At 35.2% G+C, this 22,398-nt stretch overlaps 3 protein-coding genes and 1 non-coding gene across 4 annotated transcripts; 2 read left to right on the forward strand and 2 right to left on the reverse strand.

The window, feature by feature from the left end:
* The first annotated feature begins 5,967 nt into the window (after positions 1–5,967).
* LOC104100716 (uncharacterized) lies at positions 5,968–7,804 on the forward strand. Its single transcript, XM_009608020.4, has one exon. The coding sequence runs from the start codon at positions 6,133–6,135 to the stop codon at positions 7,558–7,560; it is 1,428 nt and encodes a 475-aa protein (XP_009606315.1). The 5' UTR covers positions 5,968–6,132; the 3' UTR covers positions 7,561–7,804.
* Positions 7,805–9,871: 2,067 nt separating this feature from the next.
* LOC117277852 (U1 spliceosomal RNA) lies at positions 9,872–10,030 on the reverse strand. The gene has a single exon (XR_004508192.2). It is a non-coding gene; the product is annotated as a U1 spliceosomal RNA (small nuclear RNA).
* A 3,250-nt stretch (positions 10,031–13,280) lies between these two features.
* Positions 13,281–15,962, forward strand: LOC104119805 (pentatricopeptide repeat-containing protein At1g11900). The gene is made up of 3 exons (XM_009631395.4): positions 13,281–13,672; positions 14,302–15,463; positions 15,586–15,962. The coding sequence occupies exons 1-2, from the start codon at positions 13,508–13,510 to the stop codon at positions 15,355–15,357; spliced, it is 1,221 nt and encodes a 406-aa protein (XP_009629690.1). The 5' UTR covers positions 13,281–13,507; the 3' UTR covers positions 15,358–15,463; positions 15,586–15,962.
* A 256-nt stretch (positions 15,963–16,218) lies between these two features.
* LOC104119806 (external alternative NAD(P)H-ubiquinone oxidoreductase B4, mitochondrial-like) lies at positions 16,219–20,880 on the reverse strand. Its single transcript, XM_009631396.4, has 10 exons — positions 20,666–20,880; positions 19,866–20,124; positions 18,836–19,045; positions 18,336–18,586; positions 18,030–18,249; positions 17,829–17,933; positions 17,109–17,366; positions 16,901–17,022; positions 16,567–16,686; positions 16,219–16,459 (listed from the first exon to the last, which is right to left on the reverse strand). Exons 1-10 carry the CDS (start codon positions 20,752–20,754, stop codon positions 16,372–16,374), a joined length of 1,722 nt encoding a protein of 573 aa, XP_009629691.1. The 5' UTR covers positions 20,755–20,880; the 3' UTR covers positions 16,219–16,371.
* Positions 20,881–22,398: the final 1,518 nt, after the last annotated feature.

Below are 22,398 nucleotides of genomic sequence, written 5' to 3' on the forward strand. Positions count from 1 at the left end.
AAGCACGCCTGAAGCGTGGTAGACCTTTGGGTTCTAAGGATCAAAATCCTACAAAAAAAAAAATCGACAAATGATCAAAATGATATTATGAAGGGATCTCCTGAAGAGACTCAAAATCTGATTAGTTCTGAGATTCTTGAAGAAATCAATGAACCCGAAACTCAAGTGAGTGAGGAACTTTTAATAAGTTCTACTGGTGATGGGATTAATTTAAATTGATCTGAAATAGTGGTGGATAATATTTTTGCATATAATGTTGCACTTAACATTATGCAAGATAGTGAGAATCTTGAACCCCGATCTGTCGAAGAATGTCGACAAAGATCTGATTGGCCAAAATGGCAAGAGTCAATTCAATCGGAATTGAAGTCACTTGCTAAAAGAGAGGTCTTTGGACCAGTAGTCCAAACACGTGCTGGTATAAAACTAGTTGGTCATAAATGGGGTTTTGTGCGAAAAAAAGAATGATAAAAATGAAGTTAAAAGATACACGGCTCGCCTTGTTGCACAAGGATTCTTAAAACGACCTGAAGTCGATTATGAAGAAATATATTCACCAGTTATGGATGCCATAACATTTCGATATCTCATCAGTTTATCCTTACGTGAAAGTCTTGAAATACATCTAATGGATGTGGTTACAGCTTATATGTACGGATCACTTGATAATGAAATTTACATGAAAATCCCTAAAGGATTTAAAATACCTGAAGCATATTCAAAATCTCGGGAAATATACTCAATCAGATTACAAAGATCTTTGTACGGTTTAAAACAATCTGGGCGCATGTGGTATAATCGCCTCAGTGAATATTTGCTGAAAGAGGGTTGCATAAATGATGTTATTTGTCCATATATTTTTATAAAGAAAATGGCTTCAGAATTTGTTATACTTGTTGTTTATGTTGATGACATAAATCTTGTTGGAACTTCAGAAGAGCTCCAAAAGGCAATTGAATATCTTAAGAAAGAATTTGAGATGAAAGGTCTTGGAAAGACAAAACTTTGTCTTGGTCTGCAAATTGAACATTTAGCAGACGGGATCTTTATTCATCAATCTGCCTATACAGAAAGGGTCTTAAAACGCTTTTACATGGACAAAGCGCACCCATTGAGTACACCAATGATTGTTCGATCACTTGAAGTGAATAAAGATTTGTTCTGACCTCTAGAAGAGGATGAGGAACTCCTTGGTCCCGAAGTACCCTATCTCAGTGCAATTGGTGTACTAATGTATCTTGCTAATGCTACAAGGCCTGACATAGCATTTTCTGTTAATTTACTAGCAAGATATAGTTCTTCTCCTACACGGAGACATTGGAACGGGATTAAGCATATATTGCGATATTTAAAGAGAACTCTTGATATGAGTTTGTTTTATGCTGACAAAGATAGTGCAGATCTTGTTGGTTATGCGGATGCAGGTTATTTATCTGATCCCCATAAAGCTAGATCTCAAACCAGGTACGTTTTTACATGTGGAGGTACTATCATATCATGGCGCTCCACAAAGCAATCTATTGTTGCTACTTCTTCAAATCATGCTGAAATAATAGCTATTCATGAAGTAAGTAGGGAATGCGTATGGTTGAGATCAATAATTCATTTTATTCGAGAAACATATGGTTTGGAATGTGAGAAAAGACCCACAATTTTATATGAAGATAATGTTGTATGCATAGCCCAATTGAAGGGGGGATATATAAAAGGAGATAGAACAAAGCACATTTCATCAAAATTATTCTACACACACGATCTTCAGAAAAATAATGACATTGATGTGCAACAAATCCGTTCAAGTGACAATCCGGCAGATTTATTCACTAAATCTTTACCAGCTTCAACTTTTGAGAAGATGGTATACAAGATTGGAATGCGGAAACTTAAATATTTAAAACAAGGTTTTCATCAGGGGGAGTAAAATACGCGATGTACTCTTTTTTCCTTACTAAGGTTTTTTCCCACAGGGTTTTCCTTATAAGATTTTTAATGAGGCAGCTAGCAATGCGTATTACTAAATATGTGTACTCTTTTTCCTTCACTAGGATTTTTTTTCACGGGGTTTTTTCCTAGTAAGGTTTTAATGAGGCACATTATCTTTTAATGAATATCCAAGGGGGAGTGTTATCAATATATTATATTATGGATGTTCATTTAGTACTCCGTTGTAAATAAGCTTCCTGAAGAAGCTTATCCATATGAGACTCCACCGTAAATATGTTTATCTATTTAATACTCTATTGGAAATAAGCCTTCTGAAGAAGCTTATCCTTTCGGTACTCCGTTATGGATAAATATTACCCATGGTAGAAGATTATCTATATCTGACACAACAGCTTAGAGTAGCAGCTTGCAGTAGCAGCTTGCACAACAGCTTACTTTCTTCTATAAATAGAGGGGAATTAAATTCATTATGTACATAAGTTTGAAGTTTGAATAATATATCAGTTTTTCTCTATACTTGTCTTTACTTTACTGTCTTTATTTTATAACAAAACTTAAATATTCGTGCTCCATCTAGTACACTACATTATAGTTTCATGTACAAAGTTTTGAATTTAAGTCCAGTGTGCTGGAGTTTCATATTTAAGCGTTTCGAACTCCAGGACAATATTTTAATGTTTGAAAAAAAAAGCAAACAACAATAACAACCCAGAAAAATCTCATTAGTGGGGTCTGGGGAGGGTAGAGTGTACGTAGACCTTACCCCTACCCCAAAAAGGTAGAGAGTTAGGTTATTTTCGGGAGACCCTCGACTCAACAGAAGAGACAATAATATCATAAAAGAACAAAAGAATAGATCCGTAAAAATAAAAGAAACCAGAAAAATAATATCAACATCGTAAGAAATAACAAATAAGTGGAAGGACAATAACACAATACTGTGCAAAACAAAAAATAGTATGAACACAACATAAACCTCTAGCCGTCCTAAACAAAACTATATCAGACTATCTAGTACAAAGAATAAAAATGCTCGACTGCCCCCTAGCCTACAAATCTAATGCTCGACCTCCACACCTTCCTATCAAGAGCCATGTCCTTGAAAATCTGAAGTTGCGCCATGTCCTGCCTGATCACCTCGCCCAAATACTTCTTAGGCCGCCATCTACCTCTTCTCGTACCTGCCAAATCCAACCACTCACACCTCCTAACAGGGGCATCTAAGCTTCTCTTCTGTACGAGCCCGAACCATCTAAGCCTCGCTTCTCGTATCTTGTTGTCCGTGGGAGCAACGCCCACCCTCTCCCGAATATCTTTATTTCTACTCTTATCCAGCCTAGTATACCCCCACATCCATCTCAACATCCTCATTTCGGCTACTTTCATCTTCTGGATATGTGAATTCTTGACAATACTCAGCCTCATACAACATGACCGGTCTAACTACCGCTCTATAGAACTTACCTTTAAGTTTCGGTAGCACATTCTTGTCACACAGAACTCCAGACGCTAACTGTCATTTCATCCATCCCACCCAGTACGGTGCGTGATATCCTCATCGATCTCCCCATCTCCCTGGATAATTGACCCTAGGTACTTGAAACTTTCTCTCTTGGAGATGACTTGTGAGCCAAGCCTCACTTCCATGTCCGCTTTCCCTGTCATGCCGCTAAACTTACACTCCAGATATTCCGTCTTAGTCCTACTCAACTTGAAACTTTTGGACTCCAGGGCCTGCCTCCATACCTCCCTTGAATATGGTGTGTTAGGGCGTCCATTGCTAGGGCAAATAAAAATGGGTTGAGCGTAGATCCTTGGTGTAACCCCATAACATCGAAAAAAGCTGTGAGTCACCTCCCACAGTCCTAACCCGAGTCTTAGCTCCATCTTACATATCATTTATCGCTTTAATATACGCTACCGGCACACCTTTCACCTCCAGGCATTTCCAAAGAACGTCCATAAGGACCTTGTCATATGCTTTCTCTAGGTCAATAAATACCATGTTCGAAAAAAAGCAAAGACGATAAAAAAAAGTGGGTCTTTATTTCAAATGGCGACTGAACATTAACAAGCGGATCAAAAAATTGCCAGGCACACAGTTTTTTTCTTGCAACTAATGGACCTTTTAGACCAAGGTCTAAAGATTATTTTTGAGCAAACTGAAAATCTTATGAGAAAAATATTAGACGATAGTCTAAAATATTACTCCCTCTATTTCAATATATGTGATAATTAATTTCGTTTATGCAGAGTCAATTTGACTAATCTTTGAAGCTAAATTGAATTAGTTCAACTTAGTATTTTAACATTGAAATGTAGATATTCAACAATTATATGAAAAGTACTCTAAGTTATAATTCTTCTCATGTAGATATAATTAAAAAATATATTTTAAAATATTGATCCAACTTCACGTAATTTGAATCAGGGGCGGATTTATAGGCAAAAATATGGGGCACGTGAACCCACGGTCTCTCCTCAAAATTAGATATTTTATGTACATATTTTTTAAAATTGGTATAATATTAACTGTTGACACTCGTGCTCCAAAAATGGTGAATGGTATATTTGGTTGAAGGTTGAATTTATTACCAAAAGCAATAGGGGAATCAATTCCCGTATAAAATAAATATGAGTTTGATTTTATCAAACTCCTTATTTGGTAAACTTTTTATTTCATTATGCCTATCCGAGAACTAAATTGTGACTCGGCCTTGACATCTGGAATTTGATTAAAGAGAAAATGATCCTCTATAGCCCCTCAAAATTTTAATAGCTCATGTTTTTCCCCATTGACATGAAATGACCCTTCGGCCCAAATATATTATATTTAATAGTCCGAAATGTCTATTTTGTATATTTTTTATATAGTGACAGTCTATTTTGTATAATGACAGTCTATTTTGTATATTTTTTGTATAGTGACAGTCTATTTAGTATATATTTTGTATAGTGACAGTCTATTTTGTATAGTGATAGTCTATTGTATATAAAATGTATAGTGGCAGTCTATTTAGTATATTTTTGTATAGTGACAGTCTATTTTGTATAGTGACAGTCTATTTTTTATATAATGACAGTCTATTTTTGTATAATGACAGTCTATTGTATATAAATTATATAGTGATAGTCCTATACAATTCCTTTTGCTTTCTTTTGTTTCTAGTTGGTTGTAATAGATTTGCCTACAACCTTTAATTAATGTGAACCTCACTGGTTAAGGTATAGAAGCTACATACAGAATTGAGGAAGATGACAGATACAACATTGGCATCATAAATCAAAACTCCAAAGGTGTCATACTGCTCATGAATGTGAACATTTCATCAACAATGTACAATATAAAGAAATCAAAGAGTATTTCTTCGACAAACAATGGACCTTGTCGCCTCAATTTGTCATACCCTTTTACACAATATGGTGTTCTGGCAACACATGATACTGTAAGTACTCATTAAATCCGACGACTCTTTCTTCTCGTTTTATTTACTCTTTTTGGGACTTTTGATATTATGAAAATCTAGATCTAAAAGATGGTTTGCTTGCTATTTGGATTTCGGCAAATCTGGCCGGTATATAGCTTTTCAGGCGACCGTAAATTTTTCGGCCACTCCTGCGACCGGTGAAGTTTTCCGGCTAAACCATTTTGGGCCGAAAATCATTTCTTCAGTGAACCTGTGTTTGTGCATGTGAGTTAGATGTATAGTTCGGTGGCTAGCCACTAGTATTACTTTTAGACTATAAAATTTATATTATAATTTTAGACTACCAGGTGTTATAAGTTTGGCCCGAATGATTGTAAATGAATTTTGCTCAATACAATTGAGCTATAACATTGACGACGTTGGACGTATTATCATTCCTAAAAGGAAGAAGGAGCGTGAGCATGATGTTAAATCAGAACTTAACCTCCGTTTTCTACCCAATATTTAGCCTTTAAAATCAAAATCGGAGCGTCAATGAAAGCCGTTTTATATCCAACGGCCACGATGGAGCGGACAATCCAACGTTTAATTTCCCTGTCCCAACGGTCAAAAACTTGAAAATACAAAAACCTGAAAGAATTTTCCCTAATTCAGAACCAACTTTCTCATCTCCCTCTCTCTTCCGCTACATCAAGAAATCTCCAAGATTCATCTTTTTTGCACTTCTTCTGTGTAAATTTTTGAAACCCAATTGAGAAAAATGAGTGTGTTACAATACCCAGAAGGGATTGACCCAGCAGATGTTCAGATATGGAACAATGCAGCATTTGATAATGGAGATTCTGAAGATTTGTCTTCGCTGAAACGTTCTTGGTCTCCTCTGAAACCCCTTTCGGTTAGGCCATCAGATTCCTTTGAATCTGATTTGTCAAGTAAGGAAAATCAAACTCCTTTATTTGAGAATTCATCTGTTAATCTCTCATCTCCGTTACCCATAAAGCCACTTAACCCTAATGGGGCTCTGGAAAATTCAAGACTCAAGCCGAACAAGCCCAATTCCAAACAGAGTCTTGATGAGATGGCGGCTAGAAAGAGCGGAAAGGAAAATGATTTCCGTGATGAGAAGAAAATAGACGAGGAAATTGAAGAAATTGAGATGGAGATTAGTAGGTTGAGTTCAAGATTAGAGGCTTTGAGAATTGAAAAGGCTGAGAAAACTGTTGCTAAGACTGTTGAAAAGCGAGGAAGGGTTGTGGCAGCAAAGTTTATGGAGCCAAAACAAAGTTTTATTAAGATTGAAGAGCGTATATCAATGAGTGCAAGAACAAAGGTGGAGCAGAGAAGGGGTCTTAGTTTAGGACCATCTGAGATTTTTACTGGAACGCGGCGGCGAGGGTTGAGTATGGGGCCATCAGATATTCTAGCAGGGACAACAAAGGCACGGCAATTGGGAAAGCAAGAGATGATTATTACTCCTATTCAGCCAATACAAAACAGGCGAAAGTCGTGTTTTTGGAAGCTTCAAGAGATTGAAGAAGAGGGAAAAAGTTCAAGCCTTAGTCCTAAATCAAGAAAAACTGCTGCAAGAACAATGGTTACAACAAGGCAGGCAGTTACTACAATTGCATCAAAGAAGAATTTGAAAAAAGATGATGGACTTTTGAGTTCAGTTCAGCCAAAGAAGTTGTTTAAAGATCTCGAAAAGTCTGCTGCTGCTAATAAGAAGCCCCAGAGGCCGGGGAGGGTTGTGGCTAGTAGGTATAATCAGAGTACAATTCAGTCATCAGTAGTGAGAAAGAGGTCTTTACCTGAAAATGATAAGGATGAGAGTAAGAGAAATGATAAGAAACGGTCGTTATCTGTAGGGAAAATGCGTGTGTCTCAAACTGAGAGCAAGAATTTGGGTACTGAAAGTAGGGTGAAAAAGAGATGGGAAATTCCTAGTGAGATTGTAGTTCATGGAAGCACAGAGAGTGAGAAATCTCCACTAAGCATTATTGTGAAGCCTGATTTGCTTCCGCGAATTAGGATTGCTCGGTGTGTGAATGAGACTCCTAGGGATTCTGGACCTGCTAAAAGAATGATAGAGTTGATAGGCAAGAAATCATTTTTCAGTAGTGATGAAGATAAGGAGCCACCTGTCTGTCAAGTTCTAAGTTTTGCAGAGGAAGATGCTGAAGAGGAATAATGTGTAATAAAGGGAGCTGCTAACTCTTTTCATGCTCTTTCAATTTTCAATCCTGCCTTTTAATTTTTGTTCATTCTTGCCTTTTAATTGAATGGGGAAGCATTCTTTTGCTTCCTCAAACTGGTATTCTAGCTTCTGAATTACATTGTATGGTACAATATGAATAAGGTTTTGTCTTGCGGTATGTGGCCAAGTTATTTTTTTTACTAAGGAAAATGCTGGATATTTCTATTGCTTCTTGTTATATGTTGTGTCAGCTGCATTTCATTACTGAGAATCTATAACGGAAGAAACTTACTTCTGTGCTTCATAATTCTCTTTTGATGATAATATGAGATCTCATGCTTGAGGGGAGTTAATGGATTTTAAGATTTCTAGCTCATTTATATCAGGATTCCAGGTTCATAGAATATGACTAATTTTCAGAATTAGAATTTGACACTGGCCTCTATCGTAAACAGCCTCTCTACCCACACAAGGCAGGAGTAAGGTATGCGTACACATTACCCTCCCTAGACTCCACTTGTGGGATTACACAAGATTTGTTGTTGTTGTTGTAGTAGAATTTGACAGCGGCTTCCTCTTTTGTTGGATATGTTAAGAGTGTGTACTGAGGACACTTTTAAATCATTAAGTATCCAAACAGTCTACTCAACCTCAATTCAAGGTTTTCCGGTACCAGCTTCTTCTCCGAGTAGAGGACATCATTGGCTATGATGCCAGTTACACAATTGAACATAAGAAACGGGTCATGGGAAGACACTGCTCTCCTCTTGTTGGAGAACAAGCCTTTTTGTATTCTCGAACTTTATGTCCTAAAATATCATATGATATATCTAAAGCTATCAAGTTCTTAAGTTGAGAAAATGACTCCAACGGGAAGTTGCATTTTCCACCTCTAAAGAAGCTGCTAACCTTTTTATCCTACTAAGAAGCATCTTAGTGACTTCTTCTTCCCTCGTTACTTTCTTTTCTAATCAGCTCATACATCCTTGTGTAACTAATGCCACCTTTACACTTTATCGCAGCTTCTTAAGGTATAGGGGCTGAAGTTAATATATTTCGGGTGTCAATGTTCTTGCCAAGACTAGATTTGTCTTTCCTTCCCCTTGGAGACTTCCCTATTTATTGGTGGTGGTTTCATCGATATAAGGTCTTTTTATTCTCTTATCTGTTTTGGTATGTAATGTTGTGACTTCATTGATAAAAGATTTTTCTGTTACGTTTTTTGGTATGCTATATAAACAATTGACATACCATTCTTGAAAAGCTCACTGAGCAATTCAAGAATATCTTATAGTCTAACCGTTCGTCTTATAATTGATTTTAGCTTTGCGCACTTTTCTATTTTCACTGCTCCTTTTATTTTTCAAGTTCAAATTTTCTTTGCCTCAGCAGGTGTAATTTTACTCTCCCTAGCATCTTTATGCTGCCCAGTCTGCAATAGGCACATGTCTTTTACATTTCTTGCAAGTAGAATGCTAGTCATGTCTTTGCAATACATTCATGATAATCTTTTATTTCCATCAAGCTTGCTTTGACCTGGAAAGTTAGAAGATGATGATTTTGTTCACATATGTGGTCTCTTTGCAAGGGACAAACTTCCACAGTTACTCTAATTTAAGGATGACAGTCATATTAATATAGTTCAACTTCTTTCATTTACCTGTTAAACTACTGAACTCAGTGTTGCATTGCGCTTACAGTATATTAAAAGTTCTTTTATAGATCTTTTAGAACTACAATCTTCTTATACTCTCACCAAGTGTTGTCTTTCTCATCAGTTTGGCTTATAATGTCATTTGTTGCACACTTAGATGCTTGTCTTCTCTAAATTGTATGAAGAATATTTAATCTCCACACGCTTCTCACTCTTTACTAAACTTATCTTTTGCCTCTTGTTCTGTTTTTGGATCTAATATTGAGTTCAACAATGCCTCAGTAGCTATTAAACATTGGTTTCTCTTTTTACTCCGCATTGATGATGCAATGAAAATTTTGAAAGTTCTTGAATCTTTCTGGAAACTCATTTAAGTGTAGGAATTCCACATGCTAAGATCCATGATCAAGGAAGAGCTTTTGATCCAATATTCTGTGCTTGAACAATCTAAGTGGAAGCTATGTAACTCAGCACCCTTATACACGCATATCTAATTTTCTGAGACATTATATAGCTCAACAAACTTCTTCACTTGTAATATAATTTTTTGAGATTTACACATCTTGAATCTAGACTTATGAGTGGTCCACATATGTTGAATATAAACTTATGATAGTGAGAACAAACTTATCAAAGTTTTTTTTTTTTGGGTAGGGGCCATGCGAACGCAGACCCCCGCTGCCACAAATTATGACGTAGGCTCGGCCACTTGGGCCGATCTTAGCGGGCGCCCTTCCAAAGTGCAATGGAAGTCACCAACCTAGGCCGTGAGCCTTCTTGATCGCCCATTGACCCCATCCAGGCCTTCATTTGTTTAAGGTTTTTGGTTGGACATTCGAATTATTTCACACGAGGCCTTCATTTCTTTAAGGTTTCCGTGTGAAATAATCTGATTGTCCAACCAAAAATCTTAAAGAAATGAATATGTCAAGAACCGTGTAAACCTTCTTAATATCCTTACATGATATTTATGCTCCTCTTCTTGTTCCCAATTTTTTTGGGACATCGAAAATATTTGCTACAGTTTTAGTCTTACAAACTCAGAACTTCAAAGAAATTTAAACTTATTAAAATTTTCAACTACTTATTAACCGCCAAGACCAGAGGCGGATCTAGGATTTGAAGGTGACGGGTGCCATAATTTCTTTTAATGTATACCTTGTAATGACTAATATGAAATTTGTTAGGAATGTTTCTTCGATTTTTTTGAATTTATTCGGGTCAACTTAATAGGTATTTTTAATTTGCATTTACAAAAATTACATCTCAGCTATTAAAAAATAGACGTAATTAGCATTTTTAATAAGGAACCATACGTTTATTATAACAACACAAGTAAAATTAATATTTTCACTAAGAAATTATATCTTTTTTTTTTGTATGTTAAAAATAAATTTACACAAGTAAGATAACATTTTCAATAAGGGAATTACATCAATCAGAATAAGAATTTTTTTTTAAAATATCTTCAATAGATAAATTATACCCCACAAGTATAGAATTAAATAAACTACAAGTTCTCAAAAATAAAAATCATAAATCTCATATTTTTTAAGCAATGCTTACGAAAATTTTGTCCTAATTTAATAGTAAAGTTATTTAAATTATATTTAATAACCATAGAATAACACAAATTTTTATGATATAATAAAAAAAGATGAAAAAATTTGATCTCAATCGAAAATTCCCATTAAGACTAAAATTTTTCGGATATGAAAGAAGAAAACTCATAAATTTGAGATTAAGAGGAATGCTTATTTTATAAAATTTTATAATTTTGGAGTCTCCTTTTTGAGTGTTCTTGTTAGAGACCATATATAAATAATAGAATAAAGAAAAAAAATACAAAAAATAATGAAACTGTAAATAGAAAATTGGGAGGTAGCCGAAAAGGAATATGACTAGGACAAAAAGAAATAAAATGCACACGAAAAGGGAAAGTCGGACAAGGTTCAAGATAATTTCTAACTTGAATTTTACACACGAGAAAAACTTTCAAAAAGATCTATTAGCCATGGCATCTTTGTCTAATTTACGGCTGCGGGTGATGGGATCGGATATTTAACTTAATTTAAAAAAATCTCAACATAGGTAAATAATACTATCATATAAAATGGGCACAACAGTATTATATAACTCAATCCATCATATCATAAAATGATAATTTATTATTTACTACTACTATTTATTATTGTTATTATTATTACTTATCTATATGTTGTTGCTTTTTTTTTTTTTTTAATTTTTGGGTTCGATTTTTAAATTTTTATTTTACGTATTTCTTGTACACCTCTGTCTATATTATACCTGTTAATTGGACCGGGCTGACCCGTTTACAATCCGGTACAGCCCGGGTCAGTCCGGTACTGTAGCGTAGGGGCGGGCTGGGACGGGTTGGGCGGGGAGCGGGTTTCAAACGAACAGTTTTTTGATACTGGTGCACCGGAACCCGCTAAGCCCGTTAACGGATTTTTAATGGGCTACAGCCCAGTTTAACCCGGTATCCGTTATAATTTTTTTTTAATTTTTTTTTTCTGGACCGTTGCCAACGGTCAAATTCAAATATGATTGTTGGCCAACGACCCTTTTTTGCAGAAATGGCCATTTCGGCCTACCCCCTAAAGAAAATAGCCCCCACACCCCTAATATTTGATAAATTATAATTTTAACCTTTTAAAAACTATAAATAGCCCTCCTTCTTTTTCATTTTTCCTCACAATTCACTCTCTTACTACTCTAGTTCTCTCTCAGTTCTCTCTTGATATTATTGATGATTGTTCTTAAATTCTCAATTACTTATTATTTCAAGTTTCATCAAATATTTAGTTTAGTCATTACAAAATTATTATTATCAAATATCAAGTATTCAGGTGAAGTGTGGTATCAACTATCAAGTATCGGTCTATCAATTGAAGTTTGAATTTTGATATCAAATTTAGTGCGGCATCCGGAATCCCGGTACACGTTCCATATCTTTCTCTTCTTTGGTATACACTTATTTTATTATTTAGAATTATTAATTTAATTTACATAATGGATATATTTAGAACAGCCAAAAAAGCGTGCACTAGTAGAGGTGATAGTAAGAAAACTTTCAAAAGATCAAGAGGCGGTGCTTGTTCTTCTAGTAGCTTTACACATATTTCTGAAAGTTCACCTAAAAATTTAAATATAGATTATGAGCGACTTCAAGAAAATTATGGTATAGATAATGATTTAGATGATAACTTAACCTGGGTACTGGGGGTTAATGGGTAAATACGATATTAAGAAAGATCGTGAAGAATTAGCTAAAATGATTGTTTTAGGTTGTTTACCTTTTAGTTTTGCTGCTTCACCATATCTTGTTACTTATATTCAAAGAATTTTTAACCCTTTATTTAAAGGTATTCCTAGAAGTACTTGTAGAGGTGATATCTTTAGGCTTTTTGGACAATATCAGACATATATACGTTATTTGTTCGCCAATCTTTCTTGTAGAATTTCTCTTACTTCTGATATTGGTCGTGCTGTAAATTGTAATGATTATTTGACTGTTACATGCCATTGGATAGATGATAATTTTTGTATGCAAAAACGTATTATTGCTTTTAAATATGATGAAGATCAAAGTCATACTGGTACATTTGAAGATGAAGTATTATATATTATTCAATAAAAATATCAAATGAAAGTCTTCAGAGCTTGATCCTTACATATTGCCTATTGGTCTTATTAAATAATTTTTTATAACCACTTACTTTCAAATTTTAATTTTAAAATTATAAAATTCAAATTTTAAATTTAAAACTTTAAACTTCAAAATTTAATTCTAAACCTTAAAAGTTTGCAAATACTTAAGTATCAATAACATTGAATAAGAAAAATAAAATTTACTTAAAAATAATAATAAATAAAATAGCCCGGCTCGATCTAGCCCGCTAAGCCCAAACTCGAACAGACAAAAAAAGCCCAAAAAAATATAGCCCGCTAATTCAGCCCCTAAACGCCCGTTAAACGGGCGGGCTGTTTTTTTTTTTTATACAGATATCCCTATAAGGTTTTAAACAATCAGAGGCAAGACACGTCGTCCCCAAAAACTCCTGACCCGAAATTCGAAAATGCGACAAGGGTTTTTCTTTGAGCTCTTTTGAGTCTCGACACAGCCTGAGAAAAAAAAGGGGTTTTAGGCTCAACCCCAAAATCCACCCTCGCTTCTGCACAGACATCGAATCTTCAATTCCTCAACCCAATGCTTAAAACCCTAGTTCGGGTTACATAAACCCCTGAAATCTCTGCAGAAAAAAGATGGTAGCAGCTGCTTTGAGTGGCAGAGCAAAGCTGAACACTTTAACTTTCTTATGCCATTCTTGTTTCAATCGATTGAACTACAGTATCTCTGTTGGATTACACTCTGCGAAAGGAATTCGGCCATTCAATACACTGCATCGGTGTAGAAATTTCTTTCTTAACGTGAGTATTATTCTTTTGGTTTTTTTAGCTTCTCTATCTCTTAATGCTAGTAAATGCTTATTCTAGGCTTTTACCCTTTGGAAATTCTTCAGTTCGATGCTTCTTGCATTTTCTCTATTAGCTGTTATATATATAGGGATTGCTCTATTTGTGCAAGTGCGCGAAGAGTGTAATATTATATTAGTAACCAGTTAAAAGAAGTGAACTTTGAGACAAGCTGGCCCAACCATGCCGGTTTTTTACCTTTCATAAGAGATGTGATTTATGAAAATCTCATTTTATAAAGGTTGCAGTACATGCTGTTTCTTCTTTTCCTTGATTTTTCCTTTTTTGGTTTTTTGGTGGTTGAGCGGTAAATAGGAATGAGTTAAAATGATATTAGCAGGAAATTTGATGTTGAGGCTGCGAAACTTATTATGCAACAATAAATTGTGAGATTGTAATTTCTAACTACAGTCCTTGTTAAGGAACAGCTTTGTCTTGTATTGAATGGATAAGATATTCTGAACCAGGCTTCATTTCCCTCTTGCATTCCTGTATCTTGGGGCACTTTCTTTAGCTGTTTCTAATGGTAAACTACATGGTTTTTGTCTTTTAATCTTGTGATTTACTGCTAATTTCTAATACAGAATTGTATTAAATCCATCCCAGTTGGAGCCCTCTTAGATTGGCCAACTTTTTCTCCTAGTATTTTGTTCGTCAGCTGCCAATCAATCTCAACCCAAGCATCCCCTGCTGAATTTGTCGATGAAGCGTTGACAGAAGTCCTTTCGGTTATGGTTAATTCGCAAAATTCAGGAGAGGAACTCTGTGCTGCTTATGTTGATAAGTTTTGCAATGACAGAAATCTATCAGCAGCCGCTAAGCTATTGCAGACTTTGCATGATAAAAATATCCTCCTTCCCCCCAGTGCATACAATCGCCTTCTGAAAGCTGCAGGCGAGGAAAACGACGTCGACCTTCTATGTCAAAGTTTCAAGGATCTGTTAGTATCTTGCAAATCTCTGAATTCATCTACATATCTAATCTTTGCTCAGGCTTTTATCAAGCAAAATGATGTTGCCTGCTTGCTAAGATTTGTCCGGGAGATCTCTGAGTTGATTTTTCCAAGTACTACTACTACTACTACTACAGTTTTGAATAGGATCATATTTGCCTTTGCCGAGTGTGGACAGGTTGATAAGGCCTTGATGATTTTTGATCAGATGAAGAGTTTGAAATCCAAACCTGATGTGATTACATATAACACCATTTTGAGAATCTTAGGCCGGTGTGGTAGAATAGATGAAATGCTTAAAGAGTTTGTGGCCATGAAAGAGGATAATCTAATTCCTGATATTTTTTCTTATAATACCCTAATTACTGGATTGCGAAAGGTTGGCAGGCTTGAGTCATGCTTAATATTTTTCAAGGAGATGTATGAGAGAGGAATTGAACCAGATTTGCGGACTTATAGTGCTCTGATTGACAGCTTTGGAAAATCTGGTAATATTGAGGAATCACTGAGACTTTTTAATGAGATAAAGCACCGTGGAATCTGTCCATCAATTCATGTTTACAGATCATTGATCAGTAATTTAAAGAAGATGGGGAAGTTGGAGTTGGCTGTTGCTTTTTCAAATGAGATGAAGGAATCAATCTCAAATCATTGTGGACCAAACCATACTCAACGGAGAAACAGATAGTTTCGCAGTTCAAAAGAGGTAGTGGATACCTGTAATGTTTACAAAGAGCATCGATTTGCTCCATGTTCTTGCTGCTGCTATCTTCAATAAGAATGGATCTGTTGTGGTATGTATTTCATAAAATAGAATATGATGTTCATAGTTTGAGTACTACTATTAGGCGCAACCTCTTGTTTTGAATTCCTGCTATGTGTACTGAAGTTGTAAATTATTTCCTTTTTGTTACAGGCCAAAATTTTGAAGAACCATAACCAGACATCCGGTCATCATAGGCTGGCTCTCCCATGGTTTTGGTGATTGGATCTCTGATTTTACTACACAGCTTCTTATCTCTAGTGAGATGGATATTCACGAACTTTTCGAGGTGCTTTCTCTCTTCCGTTGGTTCTTACTATGCCCCTATACCATCTGAAAGGGAGAAAAATACTTCTAGTTGAAGATTGGTGTTGTAAATATCAAATTAATCTTTTTGGATGTTGTAACCTCATTCATCGGTAGTTCAGTGCAAATTGTAAATGGTGAAAAAGGGATTCTATGCTGCATGAAGCATGAAACATTTTGCAGAAGAAACAGAGATTTATAAAATTGTTTAATGTGCATCCTGACCCTTGTATGAAATAATCTCACCTTCTTTGTTCTGTATCTCATTAGTTATCTATATATTGTCATGATTCATTGAGTGGCTGAAGCGTGTAGCAATCACTTGATGCAATTTATTTTAGATGGAAATCTTTGAAATGCTTAATTAGTGAAGTGCAAAAACACTTGCAGGCATGTAAAATTTCATTGATATAATAAACGAGTTAATGCGTCTAATAATATGCCCTTACGCCCTTGATAAGTGCCAAAGAGACGAATAGATATTGATGAATATTACTTGGAAGCAGGAAATCGGTTCAGGAAATATAATACTAACAAAATTTCTGAATTATACTAGTAAGAAGCGCTGAATTACAGCAAGTATAAAGAACAACAAATCAAAGTTGTGGTATAGTCGATAAGTTTAATGCTGTTTCAGATTCTGCTAGAATCCCTCCCAAATGTGAAACGCCTTATCCAATCAGATACCACCAACACCCTTGTACGCCAGCTGACTAGCTTGCTGAAATTTGAAACCAAGCACATATTAATAACACATATATTGTTTAGTTTGGTACAAACACTGGGTACGAGTAAAAGTATTTTTTTGTAATGTGACAGACTTCTTACCTTGCATATACTGAATACCAGAGCCACTGCGTACTGTGACCTATTGAAACCCAGTCTCCAGGGAGTTGAGCTGCAGTTTGTTCTCCACCCAATGGTGCAAACTGCCCCAAATGCCTATACCTGTAAGAGAGGGGAAAAGAAGGGGTAAAAAACCAACAAATATTGAAGCACAAGATAAGAAAAAAGGTAAAGAGTAAACATTAGTGTCAACTCTATAGCAAGAGGAGTTCATATGATTCCCCATAATCAAGAGGTTTATTTTTCTGTAATACCTTAGCATTCTTGCTAGAGTTAATCACTTAAGTAGCTAGAGTTGATGGTGTTTCATGCCTACCTAAAAGGATGGAAGCGATGGCGGCCCGTTCCTCGGAATCTTAGTGGACCTTCTGGATTAGCTTCACACATTTCCATGCGATTGAAACAGTCAGCAAGGTAACTACCTTGTTGAGCAGCAACCTAGTGTAGAAAATAACAAACCGAAGCATAAGATGAGGAACTCTATAGAAGCATATATCAAGAGAAAATAATCTATATATATTTACCTGTGCTGTAGCAGGAAGATTTTTCATCTGGGAGTCTACTTCAGCAAGTAGTGACTTGAACTTTTCAATGTTTATTTCAGCATCTTCTTCTGAACTCTTTAGTAAAGCATTAAAGTTATTCAGCTGCCTTTTCTTCAGATAAAGATCCACTTGAGGATACCTCTCACATATGTCATGGATCACTTCTTTAAAATCTTCTGCTCTCAGGGTACCAGAATTATCCTTGTCTGCCTTGCTAAATATGATTCCAATATCTTCCTGTTATGTAAATATAGATTCTAAATATTTAGAAAAACTTAGTAGTTCCTTAACTTGTATAAAGATGAATGAAATTTCATCCACTGTCATTCTATTGTGTCACCAAGCTTTTCAGAAACCATAAGAATTAGAAATGAAAAGAAGTATATAACAAAAACAACAATAACAATTACGCCTCAGTCCCAGAAATGAGCATGATATTGTTCAATTCCTGATCTTGAATTTCAAAGTTGTACCAATATGAAGGAGAGTGAGATATGAGGGAGAGTGAGGGTGGAACTGAGAAGTATAGTTAAGTCCGCTTAGTATATTAAGGATTACTAGTTGCAATACTTCAGTTAATCAGGGATTTGAAGTAGAAAAGACCATTATACAAGTTGAAACTTCATGTTCCAAGAAATAATGCTAGATTGTTCCAATTCAGTATATATAAGTATCAATCTAAAGATTGGTCAACTGTACCATGACTTTGCGTTGGTTTATTGTGGCACAATCACCTAGAGCATAAATTTCGCTGCACCCTTCAACTCGGAGCCATTCATCCGTTGCTAAGACTCGCCTGTTTGTCTGCAAACCATCAACAAACAACAAACAGAGGTTCATCTTTGAACCGATGAAAAAAGATTGGCAGTAATCATACGCAGTAATAGTAAATGAACATACCTGACCAATTTGCTTCATGAAATCCATAATGACAGGGCGAGTTCCAATACCAGTGGACCAGACACACATTCCATATGGTATTGTAACAGTTTGTCCGGTGCTTCTCTCTTTTGTTGATATTTCACGATCACTTACTTTCACCACCATTGATCCAGTTTTCAGCTGAATACCATCTCTCGCAAATTTTTCCTCGGCAAAAGCTGTAATTCTTTTGTCAAACCTGAAAATGTGAAAGCCAACAATAATCTCTGAGCAAGCAAACAAGTTACAAGCTATAATGTAGTACGGTGGAGAATGTTGTTTTACATGTTCAGTATATGATCACCAGCCTCAAGGAGTGTTATCCTCGCGTACTGTTTAAGGGCAGGATACAACTTCGCGAGATCCTCTTTCACAAAATCATGAAGCTCAGCAGCAAACTCCACGCCGGCTGGACCACCTCCAACTACCACAAAGTGAAGAATTCTCCTTCTCTCCTCTTCACTTATGCTGGGAATGCTTGCCCTCTCAAAACAATCTATCACATTCCTACGAATTCTCTGAGCATCTTCTACTTCCTGCAAAGAAATATCATTACTCGCTCTTCAAATAACTTTAAAGGTAGTAGCAGAAGACTAGAATGCGAGTATACTTCAATTCATTGACACATTAAAAGAGTCTTCCAGAAGCAACCCCTCTACCTTCACAATGTAGGGGTGAGGACTGCGTACATATTACGCTCCTCAGACCTCACATGTGGGAATATACTGGGTATGTTATTGTTGTTGTTTATTAATTCAGTAAAGACAGTTGCTCAGTAAAGCTACCTTCAGAAAGTGTGCATTCTCCACAACACCTGGGGTGTTGAAAGTATTTGCTCGAGCTCCCATAGCGATCACCAGATAGTCATAATCTACGGTAAACTCTTCTGTGCCACCACCCAAATGACTTTGTTGGGTTGTTTTACAGTGAACTTTCTTGTTTACTGTGTCAATCTTGTAACACTCAGCTTCCTTGAAATCAGCATCAAACTTTTTCTGTACAGAGATATAATCTTATTATAACAAATTAGTGGTGGCAAAATGGTTAAAAGAAAACAGTTAACCACCCATATTATACACTAAAAAATGGGTTGGATAATGAACTTTTTAAAAACGGGTCAAATATGGATAAGAACCATATTATCCATTTAGAAAATGGATTACCAATGGATTACTAATGGGTTTAATTTTTACATTTGTAAAACCTCTTATTGAGGGTTTCTCAAGTTTGGGAGACTAAGAATTCTCCTAAATCTGATCATATTCATGAAACATGGATATCCGCCGGTTAACCCATTTTTTTTATCCGTATTAAATATGAGTCGGGCCGGATAATTTATCCGTTTTTCATTACCTGTTTTCGACACGTCCCATATCCGACCCGACCCGTCCGTTTGTCTCACCCCTAATACAAATACTTAAAACTCCAAAATTTTAAGGGCCCGTTTGGTCATAAAATAATTCACTTTTTTTCGATTTATTTTTTATTTTTTTCCGAAATCATTGTTGCCATGAAAATTTCAATTTTCACTTGAAGTTACATTTTGAAATTTTTCGAAAATTTCAAAAAACTCCAAAAAGTTGTCTTTCAAAATTGTCACTTCAAATCACTCACAAAAATTCAAAAACAGCTCCAAATTGTATTCATGTCCAAACACAACTCTAATTTTCAAATACTATTTTCACTAGAAATTTTTTTTTCACTTTTTTCCGGAATTTCACAAAAATTATGTCCAAACGCCCACTAAATATGCAACAAAGACATCACTTTGAGTAGGATTTTGCTTGGCTTTAAAAAGACAACGAATATCTATACCTTTTTGACAATATTACGAATTGGTTCTACAATGCTCCTTGCTTCAACTGTGCCACAGGTAACACTAGGTAACAGAGGAGTGAAGGCAAAATAGTTGCGAGGAGACACGACCTGAACAGAATATGAGGGGTCTTTCAAATTCTTAAGGAAACTTGTTCCGGCCCAGCCTGTTCCAAGCACTACCACTTTCTTCTTCTTAACATCATTCTGACCTGCATCAGCATATGCAGTATGACATACTGCAGCTAGTCCTCCACCACTGCAAGTCCAAAGCAAATTAATAAATCAATTGGTCCCAAATTAATTAGAGTCAGCGACATGAATCATCCATGTATTCCACTCTATTCAGGTCTTAATTGCAGGCAAATTTATATAATTATGTAGCCGGCACTAATATTAAATGAAAAAAATTGATTTCAAACCCGAACGGGCTGTGGTATAATCTCAAACTCGAACTTATAAAGTTCAAATCCTAAATCGATCTGCCTATGATATTAGACAAAGCACATATCACCAACTTTTTATTTTGAGAAAAAACTGAACAAAAGCGAGACCAGCAAGACAAAAATAAAAACGACCAACAAGCAAATGCTAAAATGAGAAAGAAATCATAGATGGTGAAACTAAAACAAGCTGGCTAGAACAGTACTGGTGCTCATGTTAATGAACAGAATTATCAAAGTAAGTATAGAGTTTAATTACATCATCCGAGTTCTAAATAAGAAACATTTAAAAACAGCAAAACAATAACACAACAATAGTGTAATAAAGAAAAATGGTGAATGCAAAAGTTGACAGACCTAATAGTGAAAAGAACAAGAACTTTAGGGAGATGAGGGTAGTCATTGAAAGCTCTGGAGGCTCTCTGAAAGAAACTGTACCCACTCATTGTGTTACAATACAAACCCTAACTAATGAACTCTCTCTTTTTTTACTTCTCTTTCAGTTTATATAAAGATGGAAACTAGGGATGAATTTGCAAACTTTCCATATATGAACGTAGTTGCAGCGCAGCCACTTTTTATTGTTTGTTTTGTTTTATCATGGGCCTTGTGGCACACACAAAGTAGTGCGAAAGCAGTGGAGTAACTGTCACGTAATAGGCAAATTTTGCATATATTGACTTGTAAAACCTAAAAGCTAGGGAACGTGTCATTATGGGGCAGAGGGATCTGCATCTCCATGTTATTAGGATTTTAGACCAACTTTTGGTTTTTGGCCCGTACACCGTTCGAGTCGGGTCCAGTTTGCGACAAGTGGCTGACAGCTGACTGGGCAAGCAGAATCATATCTGGCAATACACTTTTCCTTTTCTGACGCTATTAGAGAAAATAGTAGGGAAGTTCACTAAAATTCGAAAAATCGAACTAAATCGAAAATTGAACCAAATCAACCAAAAAAATTGATACTTTTTTTTGTTTGATTTGGTTTGGTTTTGAATTTTAAAAATCAATCAAATTTGGTTTGGTTTTAATAAAAAAAATAATCGGAAAAAAACGAACCAAACTAGCTGTAGAAGTAGTCATTTAAATTTTTTTATTACACCTATATATGTATTTTCTTATACAAAGTTTCTAAAAATTTATAGTCCATGTTAATTGTTTGCACTATTAGTCGAGTTTTTTGCTATTATAATAATCTAATTCTTTGCCTTTACATTCTAGTTTGATTAGTAGTTTTGCTAAGTACAAGAATCTATTTCATGTTAAAAATAATCTATTTTTAATTGAGACCTTAAATTATTGATCACTATTTGATCCAGTTATCATCAATATATCTTGATAAATGATAGATTTCTTTTGGTGTTACGTTGAAAATGTAATCGTCGGAATATGTGTTTGGTAGTGTATGTCTCATATTTAAGAAAAAGTCGATGAATAACCAAAAAAGCGACATAAACCAAATCGATAAAAAATGATTTAATTGGTTTGGTTTGGTTCCAATATTTGAAAAACCGACATACTTGGTTTGGTTTCTTTTTAGGGAAAAACTGATCCAAACCGAAACATGAACACCCCTAACTACAGGCATTTAATACAAATACTCTTATACGATGCAATTCAGATTTCAAGAGTTAAACGATTTTCTTTTGCCATGATTTTTTATATCCTTTTAAATATTTTAAATTATTAATTATTGTAACTTATAATACTTTTGTGTAGTTTCCAAATATGTAAATTTTATTTCAAAAAATTTAAAGATTAAGTGTCCCAATTAGAAGAGTAGCCAGGAATCTCGCCAAGGGTATTCAAACTTTTAAGGAAGTCAATATTTTTCAATGAATGGGTGCACTGAATTTTTTCAAATCAAACTACGCAACATTTAGCTAAACAATTACCACACTTGTATAGAACTATAATTTTATAAATTAAAACTAATATAAAACAAGACAACCACCAATAAAAGTAAGCATAAAATCAAAGAAACGAGAGCGTCGAGAGCGTCTATAGTATGTAGAGGACTTTTGTTGAAGAAATTTTTGTAGAGCTTGACTTTCAAATTATAAAATTTGAAAACAACTTTTAATATTAAT

This window comes from Nicotiana tomentosiformis, chromosome 7 (genome assembly GCF_000390325.3).
Source record: "Nicotiana tomentosiformis chromosome 7, ASM39032v3, whole genome shotgun sequence".
Lineage (NCBI taxonomy): Eukaryota > Viridiplantae > Streptophyta > Magnoliopsida > Solanales > Solanaceae > Nicotiana > Nicotiana tomentosiformis.